This window comes from Dreissena polymorpha, chromosome 6 (genome assembly GCF_020536995.1).
Source record: "Dreissena polymorpha isolate Duluth1 chromosome 6, UMN_Dpol_1.0, whole genome shotgun sequence".
NCBI lineage: Eukaryota > Metazoa > Mollusca > Bivalvia > Myida > Dreissenidae > Dreissena > Dreissena polymorpha.
In genome coordinates, this window is record NC_068360.1 from 96,749,477 (window position 1) to 96,760,708 (window position 11,232).

The window sequence follows — 11,232 nt, forward strand, 5'->3', positions numbered from 1 at the left end:
TGACTGTTACGCAGACAAATGTTAACCAAACTTTGATCATATATTGTGGCATGTGTTTCGTTTTCTTTAATAATGAATCACAGTCAGAAGATCTTAATCAAATATATTTTTCATATCAATAAGTGTTGATTTTCTGTCGCTGAATGTGAAACACTTATGTATCGAGTAACAAGCATAGCTAAAGATGATATTGACATCATCGGACGTACTGCTTTCTATTTTATAACCGACAATTATATTTCAAAGGGAAATAAGAGGAGAACACAAATTTATGTTCTGGAAATTTGTTTTGGCAATATACTAGAATGACGTACATAAGGACAGTCTAATACAAATTGTCCGATTGCCTCTTAACCCCCACGGTAAAGACATAGACTGAGGTGAATCTTTAATTTTCCAAGAAAACAATATTTTAATAAGTTGGAATAATTGTATGAATAAGTTTATATCACAGCTGTCTAACCTTAGTATTTTTTATAAAATTGTTATTACAATCATATACCGATTTTCAGATAAATCTTTCTTTGAACATTGTCGTCCACTAATCGTGTTCGTAATGTTTATCGCATTTATGGTTAGTAAATGAATGTTTTTGTTGTTTAATATTTAAATTAGAGATGGTTATATTTGAGCTAAATGTACAATGTTGTTCTGCTTTTACCGTAGTATTACAGATTCACTTCATTGCTAAGTACAACTACACTCTTTCAGAATTTTTGCTTTTTAAAATTATATTTAGCTCGGCAATTCATTTAGATTTTTATTCTAATTTGTAAATTATATGTGTTTCCTTAGCTCAGCCAGTTTTCGAAAGTATATTATCAATGAAAATTATATTCGAATTTATTCAGTATTTGAAAAAAATGGTTTTGACATTGTTTTAAATATACCGGTTTTCCCATAGTACCTATGTTCTTACACTAAAAAATGCATGTGGTTTCGGTGTATTGACATTATTAATTTCAATAAAATTGCTTATAATATCTGCACGAAAGGCAGGTTTTTATGCCCGCGGTAGGTTGGTATATAGCAGTTGAACTGTCCGTCATTCAGTATGTCAGTATGTCAGTGTGTATGGTCTGTCCGTCCGTCCGAAAAAAACGCTTTAACGTTGGCCATAACTTTTGCATTATTGAAGATAGAAACTTGATATTTGGCATGCATGTGTATCTCATGAAGCTGCACATTTTGAGTGGTGGAAGTTCAAGTTAAGAGTTATCCGTCAAGGTCAAAGGTCAAAACAAAAAAAATTCAAAGCAGCGTTCTCATGAAGCTGCACATTTTGAGTGATGGAAGTTCAAGGTCAAGGTCATCCTTCAAGGTCAAAGGTCATTTTTTTAATCAAAGCGGCGCAATAGGGGGGTTGTGTTTCTGACGAACACATCTCTTGTGTTTTCTATTATAATTTGGGTAAAGACTTAATTGAATAAATTTTCACTTCAATAAAAACAGTTGTTTGCCATATTGATTAAAAAAAAGTTAGAAATAATTTTCAAATTTTCATTATCATCGATACATGGCATTTTTACCCGTTTCATTTTGAGTGTTTTTGCAAATATGCTTATATCAGGCATCTCAATTTCTCCATCTTGTTTATTGCTTATACAAAAAGATCTTATATTTGTTCCGCCTTAGTTATTCAATACAAACTTAAAACACATAGCGTTTACGTCATTTAGGAGATTATTTGAAATGAATGTTCAATGGAAAAGCTTTGTAAATTTTGGAAGCAATAATGTTTTGATTAATGTTACCCTTCAAAAAAATGTCAGGTGTCTGATAATCCATTAATTAGTTCATTTTTGAAAAGATAATGTTTGTCACTACAATTTAGTTCTTTACTTCGAACAGAATCTGCAACACGTGAATGCCTAGGGCTTAAACAATTGGACTAAATTTTAAGTCGTGGATTACACTTTCGTTTTCGAATGTTGATTAGCCAAGTAGCATGCCTTCGGTTTTTGTTAATTTAGTTTCAAACCTCATATTAAAGTCATCGATTATATTAATCACAATTGGTATCACGTTAGTGTTTTGTGAGAAAAGTGTAGTATCATCTGCAAGTTGTGTGATTTAAATATTTTGAACATTTTGGTTGCATTGTATCGTTATACCTTCACATTGATTACACGAAAGAAATTTTGTTGCTAACATTTCTGCTATTAAAATAAAAAGAATAGTTGAAAGAGGACTTCCATGTCGCAATTACATGTCTTAATTATCTTTGTATTGAAAGAATTTTGATTGCCAACCGTTGGTCATTACAGTTGAGCAGATATCGTAATATTATGTTTGTTCTATACTGGCCGTGGATCTCGCGGCACTAACGGATCTGATTCGCAGTTTCGGTGCGTGTGTGTCGATCGGGATATGCACGGGTGTCACAGGTTTCACGTTTTACCATCTGTATTTGGATGAGTGCTTTTTTATCCCGGGTATCTGTGTAAATATCACAGTCGGATTGTTAATGACCATGTATGTTACACTTTTTACAAACCCAGTCATTTGGACATGTCCTAAAATTGTGACCATCTTAAAGTTCAAGACATGTTGAGCACTTTGTTGATTTAATAGGTAAGTCAGTGCGTTGTCCGAAAACATGCAGCAAACATCCAATTTACTGTCCGAACTGCATTGTATTGGGTAGAGGCTCTTTAAGGGACGATGTTTTGACGATGCAAATTCGGTCACCTATGCAACAGTTGGCCAATTAACCTTTTATGCGCAGTTAATCTTTTCTGTTTGAAATTACATTGACGTCTTTTGATTTTAAAGCTCTTGCGATTAGCCCGTCATCGAAAATGAGGGGGATATTTTTAACACACACCCGTATAGTGTTGTCACTATCTAGTCTATCTGGATTGGTATGTAGGAAACATACAATGCGTCCCCTTAGCTATAAACCACCAGACATAAAAATAACTTTTTCACCCAAATTGCCAACATATATACATATATACGCCACATAGTACGTACCCTTTGAAGTCCTGTCATGTGGATTGGGTCGATGCGTTGAGCTAGTATGGGGTATAGCTCCTCATGTATCAACCATTCTGCCTTTTATGGCTTGCGATCGCAAAGCAGGTCGCGTTCCCAAAGAAAAACTAATGGCGGGCCGCCATCTTTGTTGACATTTTAAGTTGTACTTACCTAGTTGTTTTCATTTTAGTTTTCAAAGCAATTTTCCACACTTTTATCTACTTTACACAATTCCTTCTTGATACAAAACTTTGAATAACTTGCTGTCAAAAGCGTGTTTTTATGTTTAAACATCAAGCTTTTGAGCATTTAAATATTCGATTTATAAGGAGCACAAAATGTACACAGCCTTGGCTTGCTCCGGTTAAACTCCATTCCATTATGATAACTTTATCTTATGATACTAAAATCAGAACAGACCGGAAAAAGATTTTAATTCTTTTCAAAACGAACACCACACCTGAAAGCAAAAACATTTCAATATTTAAGCGATAATGAAGATCTTAAATCGAACGACAACGTAAACCGAAAAATCAGGTTTAACTTCTTACTGACTTTTACAAAAGCCGCACGTCTCTTCAAAAAGATAACTTGGTGACTCAACATCATTCGTGCACATGATTTAAAATTACCTGATTGTTTTACTTGCATTTGTGTACATGTTAATATTGTTGCCGACTCGAAACAAAGATGGGATTCAACATTTTTATTTATCTTCATTATCAATTGTATATGAACTGAAACCACAATAAGTCGCTGTAGATAAAGGTGTATATAAAGCAACTAAAACAATGTTTGCATCACATATACAGAAAAATACACGTATTAACATTTGAACTTAATAGGTATCTTGGAGGAAAACACTTTCTTAGGACATGTCACTCTTTCATGATCATACATCCATTCCATTAACGGGGATTTTGCTCTAGCGGTCGAGCTGTGATAATCCTATCTGAACTCAATTGGGCCTAAAGGCATGCAGTATACTAATACGTTAGCAGAATTGAAAATATTTAATGTTTGGTTGCTGTAATGTGATCAACAGAACGTACGATGCCTTGCATAAGCATACACATATGGCATTTTCGTATCTTAAGGATATAAATTAACGCGAGAAGTAACTAATAATTATCTTAAACACATCTTTTTTCACCGTTTTATAAAAGAAATATCATAAAAAATGGTTATTGAATACATGACTTTATTACAATATTCGCCGGTTTATTTTCGTTACTATAGGCCTGACAAAATAGTAAAACTAAAATAAGTTTCGTTGCTTGTTGAATGATTATCATAACAAAGAAAACTGTATTGTATATAACGAAGTTAATTGGATGGTCCTTTTTTGTGTTGTTTATTTCAATTGCAGAATCCGAACTTAAAGGTGTGCACTTTTTGGGAACTATCAACACAATAACTATAAATACACTACTTTCATATTACTTTAATAAACGCTGTCTTAATTAAGCGTTTCTTGTTAAGCGCATATAATGAAGCCACACGTTGTAGAAAATACAGAGAAAAACAACTTCTTGAGTATAACACAAGAAGTTTAGATAGCCTTCATGTGATTTAAAGTTACATGTTACGAGTTCATCCACGAAATGAGTGTTCTTAACGGTACATGTTTTGCAATAATGGCTAACAACGTCCTGCCTTTTCTTCGCATGGCTAATTTGAAACAATTTGACAACATAGGAAATGTTTAAACATGTCAATGTTGAAACTGACTTTGACCACTTTTGCATTCTAAAATTCTTTACATGAAACCGTCATTCACTCTTTCACGCCGTGATACTGTTAACCTATATCAGTAATCTGGAACAATATAAACAATGACCCCCGCGTTATCGCTACACTGTTTCAATCCATTTACGAGACACAACCAAAATGTGGAACAATCGTGTATGTATTGCTGTGTGTGTGTGCTTGTCCGGTAAGTCAAATTTCTTTTTATTGAGGTTTTATTAATTAATTATTCAAAACGTCATTTACATGTACAAGTATTGTGAGCAACTAAACTTTTTATTTGTTCGAGACAATATGAGCCACAGTGTTAACATGTTAACCATTCGCAAATAACTTTATATAACTCATTCGAATAGGCTGTGTTTCGTATTATACGACGTGCAAAGATGGATGGCTTCCGTTTAGGGGCTCCTGCTACCTATTCCATGTCGAAGCAACGACATTTACAGCAGCTGAGGTAATTGTTGTATTCTTATTCCCTACCAACAATGTTCTTATTTTATACCATCAATGTACACACTCGATTTAAAATAAGTATATACAGCCAGTGACTATAAAGCAAACAAGGTCTCTCAAAATATGCGTTTAGTACTATAAGAAAAACAATAATAACAACATGGAAATCAAACTGCGTTGTATATTTTAATTAGCATATGCAACATGAGACTTACTATTATATCAAAGCATCATCTAATTGATATTTTATCGTTTACAGCAATACTGTCGGCAACACGAAAACAGTCACCTTGTCCACATAGACGATGCCATAGAAAACAGTTTTTTGAAAGACCGAATGCGTCTGTTAAAAGGTAACAGTTGTACACGCCGGCATATTGTATTATTTATTGATGATTAAGTAGAAGAGCAAGATAAACTATGTACTGGTGATTTGCAAATGTATTGGGTATTGAAACATACAGCAAAACAATAGTTAACCTTACTAGTTAAACATTCCGCTTAGAGTATGCAAAGTTATTAAATGGTAGCATCATTTCATCTAGCATGTCGCCATTTTCGATACATTACTAACATTTCAAATAATTTGCAGAGTTTGAAATCGTTCGTATTTTATTAAAAAATATACAGTATTATGACAAGGAAATCGTTACGCATGGCGAACGATCACAGTAACATGAATGGTCAATTCATTGTGTGAATAATACAATTTAAATAGACTGTCTATTTCTTTAAGTAAACAACATAATCGGTAATATTGAAGCTAAGTAAACCAGTTAATAAAATCTCGTTTTCAAACACATGATATATTGAACATTTTAACTAACCACAGGGATGTGAAATCTTTGTCAAACTAGATGTACACAATATATAGATTAGACCAGTGAATGGGATTTATGCTAAATTATATTATGACAAACTATTGTGCAATAGTGTTGCACGAAATACACTGATTGCTGAAGAGCAATTAATTTATAATTAAGTGTGTGTAACTATGTGTACTGCGCGCATTATGAGTTATGCTGTATTATCGTGTTATTGGGATGTTTATTGGTAACTTGTCGATCTATATATACGTAAAGTTCTAAAATCATAGCATCCTATAACGTCTCTTAATACTTTCAAGTGAAACATTAGTGCTGTGCAAGGCATTAACCAGACACATTTTGTGTTAATTAATGTACATTTAATAATTTGAAAAGAAAAGGTTTGATCAAATTAAACAAAATGCATTTAAACAAATTCCGCGTTTTACACATCGAATAAAAAAATAAAAAAACTGATTACAATTGATTGTTTCGACTAGGTACACAGTTCAAGAACATGAATGGAAAGTACGTGTTAATAGTTTTTCCTCTTTGTTGAAGCTTCAAAAAGCGAGGCATTACATAATTACATTGTTTTAAAAATGAACAATACAAATTTAATCACATACATGCATTTATCGTAAATTGATAACACGTGTTTGCGTTTTTTATTGAGCGATTTTCATCGATATTAAAATCAGATGCGTATGAACTTATACAAAGATACACATATAATTAATTATAATTATATAAGCATATAATATTTAGAATCTAACATCATCTGATACATACTTTAAGACTGAAATGGTATGTACCTTGCAAAATATATTAGTCTATGTTTGATCTAGCACTTTATTTTCCATTTTAATGAAATTTTACAACAATAATATCGCTATTTGGTAAATGAAATGGGTATTGTGTTAGAGTATATAATTTAATTAATAAACAATTAATGTTTAACTGTAGATCGCTATTGGTGGATAGGACTAAGAGATGAAGATATTGAAGGAGTCTGGAAATGGTTCGACAACGATGAGATTGCAACATTTACAGGTATGAATTTCGAATTGTGTCGATGCCTGCAGACAATATGATATTGATTTGGATGTTGAGAATGTCGTTGCTATTGTTAAAATGCAAACGCCTTTACATTACGCACGACACAAAATGTTTATTATACTATATCATTGATTACAATTTGAAAGAATGGCCATTCAGACAAGATATCACAAAAAGAGACACGTATGCAGTTTCAGCTAGCATTATTGTTAAATTAGATTGAATATAATTGAATATAGCATTCATGACACGTTCCATACCAACCTTTCCTGGTTATGTCTACTTCTTAAACTAATCAAAACACATGTGCTTATTTGATATCGTCACACGAGTGTCCCAGTTGCATAACCTTTGTTCCATGCAACATTTTTTTGTCATAACATTACATTATGTTGTTTGTAAGAATCTTGTGTGTGCACGTATTTAAGTACATGATTATAAAGCATTTTACAATAAAGGAATATAAAACTCATTTTTGTGCAATAATCATCCCCTAATCAAAACAGAAACAAATGAAATAAAATTGAACTTGTTATTAAATATCTTAAATGTGCTTGCATATTAGTTATATTTGAACGAAACCATTTATTAATTTTAGGCATCGAGGATAAGCGTGTTTTACCCGTATATAACGTATCTGAACTGGGTATGACATTTTTGGTATACAAATTCTGACAAATGAAATAAAATTGAACTTGTTATTAAATATCTTAAATGTGCTTGCATATTAGTTATATTTGAACGAAACCATTTATTAATTTTAGGCATCGAGGATAAGCGTGTTTTACCCGTATATAACGTATCTGAACTGGGTATGACATTTTTGGTATACAAATTCTGACAAATTTCGAATATTTTTTCAAATGAGATGCATCTGATTTAAAGTCAGGTATTAATATTCTATAATGAAAACTCCGGAATACAGTACACCTTCTATGTCTTTTACGGACTAGAGCTATTTTCGAATCGTCCAAGGTAACATTAGAATGAATTCTTCGAAAAAGGTTCTTATAGATTTGGCACAGAGTTTTATCAAGTTCGGGAACATTAAGCCATTAAAGCAAAAGAACACTGTTTAATGCCAAACATGTTTATATCGAAACAGGAACATTTATAAACTCGACCAGCACAGAACACAATGATATGGTAATTTCCATGATGAATTGGTAAACATTTAACTCCTTGAAAGATCACACGTTAATACTAAAGTTAAAGAAAAATGACCCCAAACGGCTTGGAACCAGTTATGAAGTTGTCCATATAATATAACACATGTTTTCGTAAGTGTTGTGAAGATTAAGGAAAATGTCAAGTTTACAGTTTGCATACACTTTTTCAACTTAATAAAGTAACCTTATGTTAAGCCCACAATTTCTATCGTCGACATCATTCCGATAAATGGTCTTAATTATGTTCATAAAGATTTGGCAATATGGGTCTTCGCTAGTGTGATCAAAATGTTAATAATCAAGACAAACTGTCATGACGCACAAAATATGTTCACACACGGGCATTTCGATGAGCTTTAACAAGTCCATAATATTTACTTAGTGATTAATCATATGATCTTCATATATTGCAGCCAAACAAATTGTCATAACGTCATGTTGTGTTATTGTTAAATATGGTGTAATAAGTGAAGTTAAACGTAATACAACTTTAAATAAAGATTTTGCATGTCACATTAATATTATGTTTTGTGTTAGGAACATCGTTTGAAAAAATTCGCATAATTCTAAATATTTGTTTTAAAACGCTTGCAAACAAAATCCAATACGTATACGACCTTCAATGCAAACTTTTGAACATTTTGCTGGATATTCAATGTAAAAGCCAGCCAGAGTAGGCTTTATATGGTCTTTGTCAGATAAGCTACCTAACCGACAAAGTCAAGATGGCTACTTGTGTTTAATTTGATTAGAAAGAGCACGGATTACATTCCTTATCATCACGATCGCCATCATCGTCATCATATACAACAGAAAACAATCCTAGCGAAACTCATTTAAATTATTAAAAACAAAATTTATTTTTCATTGTTAAAATATATTTCATATATAGAAAAATCAGCGGTTTCTTCATTCATGTAATATTGTGATATTGCAACTGAATTTAAAGGGGCCTTTTCACAGATTTTGGCATTTTTTTAACTTATTCATTAAATGCTCTATATTGATAAATGTAAACATTGGATCATAAAAGCTCCAGTAAAAAATCAAGAAAAAAATTATAAAAAGGACAAGAACATTGCCCGGAGCAGGTTTCGAACCAGTGACCCATGGAGTCCTGCCAGAGTCCTGAAGTAAAAACGCTTTAGCCTACTGACCTATTCCGCCGAGTACACATTCTTGACGTATTTTATACCTTATATAAGCAATCTTCGTAGTTTCACAAAATTTAACGACAAAAACAGAACTCTCCAAATTATTCAATCGTTTCGCGTTGCAACGCTTTATAATTTTTAGGTTTTAAAATCGTCAAAAGATGCATATAATGGCTATATTAGAGCATGGTTAATGTTCAGTATTAATGTTTCCTCACAAATATCATAACTAAAACGAAAACTTACGAATCTGAAACAACTTTTTTCAATTTTGTCAATTTACCAAAGCGTGAAAAGATCCCTTTAAGTCAGATAAAGTTTGAGGAGAATATTTTCTGCTGGTATTTATAAAACAAGTCAAGTCAACTCAAGTCAAGTCAATTCAATTTGCATATACTTTCATACATAACGAATACAAACAAAAAGGAACTTAATGGTCATAAAGACAGTATATCAATATAAAATAATATTACAAGTATGAGTAGATAAGGCACAGGGTGCAATATACTGTAGTTAAATTATATCATATATGTATATTAACGTGGTAAAGCTAATTGAGCCAATGCTTCTTTGTAAGTTATGTTCAAAGGCATGTGTTTTGTTTAAAATTGAAAATTTCTGTGCGCAACTTCTCCTACATTCTGCATTCAATTTTTATAATAATTATATCAAAATGCTATAACCCATATTGTTAAGGATTAGTAACTGTAATTTTCAAGGAGCAATTGTATTGTTTTTAAACTTACGTACATACACTTTTGTGCGCCACTCCTAGAACAGCTTAATGAAATGATAATGAATGTATGTTAAACATACTGGAACAAACAATCAAGCACACTCACATAATATAATATTTGGACTTAGACTTATTCTGAGCTTTTTAATGCAGTATCATATATTCGGCTAAATCAGTATTCTCATTTAGAGGGACGATTCTGCAACATTTAATTCATAAAAACGCTCAAAGATGACTGAGTGCAACCAGCGAATCTTGAATACCAATAATGATAATCTAAGCACGTATTTGTGTTCGCAAACGTAAGCCATGTTTGTTTTCTCTCACTCGATTTTCGCGATACGTCGAAGCGGAATTCGTGATATATTTTCAATATATCAGTTTACTCTTAACAGACTTCAAACCGGGCGATGGAGGACCCCATGACATTGAAGATTGCGCAACGGCGGAACCTGGTTCTGATTATCGTTGGGTCGATGTCGACTGCTCTGTCACCGTAGATGTGTTGTGTGAAACCAGGTACTAGACTCCATCAAATCCAGCGTTGTTGTATTATCAATTATCTATATGAAGCTGTGGGTTTTGTTTACATATTTTGTAGGTTTGTTTGCACGTATCAATGTAATACCTTAAAGGTACCAACACACGTTCAGTGAGTTATCTGATCGTTCGTTGACCATTGCTATATAGATATATACGGTAAATATAAATTAAAAATTGCTGCATACCATCTGTACTTTCTATTTTCTATTTTATCGTAGAGGACACGAAGAGGCATCAGTAATCGGATGATGAAAGACGTTCACTGAAACATACAGTTCTTAGACTTAAAACACGGAAATGCTGCCTTTGTAGTTGTTTTGACATATAGTTCGACAGAAAAACTCTTGCATACGCATCTTGCTTTTGTGATTTTTTTATTTCTTCTATAATCGCCATTCATTCCATTGATACATATGATCAACGCGCATTAAATATGAGTTTAAATTAAATAAATAAATTTGATAACAAAAACATCTAATTGAACTCATTTTATTCATAACACGCGTCTTTTGAAGAAGCTACAGTACTACGCATCATGTTTTTGTATTTGGAGTTGCGTGTGCATTTGACTGCCATGTAGA

At 32.4% G+C, this 11,232-nt stretch overlaps 1 protein-coding gene across 3 annotated transcripts; it reads left to right on the plus strand.

The window, feature by feature from the left end:
• The first annotated feature begins 4,841 nt into the window (after positions 1 to 4,841).
• On the plus strand, positions 4,842 to 11,006 carry LOC127836295 (C-type lectin domain family 17, member A-like). 3 transcript variants are annotated; one of them, XM_052362802.1, is made up of 7 exons: positions 4,842 to 4,915; positions 5,085 to 5,185; positions 5,444 to 5,537; positions 6,957 to 7,043; positions 7,648 to 7,695; positions 10,504 to 10,627; positions 10,870 to 11,006. In XM_052362802.1, the coding sequence occupies exons 1-7, from the start codon at positions 4,870 to 4,872 to the stop codon at positions 10,898 to 10,900; spliced, it is 531 nt and encodes a 176-aa protein (XP_052218762.1). In that variant the 5' UTR covers positions 4,842 to 4,869; the 3' UTR covers positions 10,901 to 11,006. The 3 variants fall into 3 exon arrangements, with proteins under 3 accessions (XP_052218762.1, XP_052218763.1, XP_052218764.1); XM_052362803.1 differs by lacking the exon at positions 7,648 to 7,695 and adding an exon at positions 7,814 to 7,861; XM_052362804.1 differs by lacking the exon at positions 7,648 to 7,695.
• The last annotated feature ends 226 nt before the right edge of the window (positions 11,007 to 11,232 follow it).

Excerpts from the sequence above, each read along its gene's own strand:
- LOC127836295 (XM_052362802.1), top strand. The coding sequence starts at position 4,870 with ATGTGGAACAATCGTGTATGTATTGCTGTGTGTGTGTGCTTGTCCG. Across the intron at positions 7,696-10,503 it reads ATATAACGTATCTGAACTGG|ACTTCAAACCGGGCGATGGA; the intron begins GTATGACATTTT and ends TACTCTTAACAG. Across the intron at positions 10,628-10,869 it reads GATGTGTTGTGTGAAACCAG|AGGACACGAAGAGGCATCAG; the intron begins GTACTAGACTCC and ends ATTTTATCGTAG.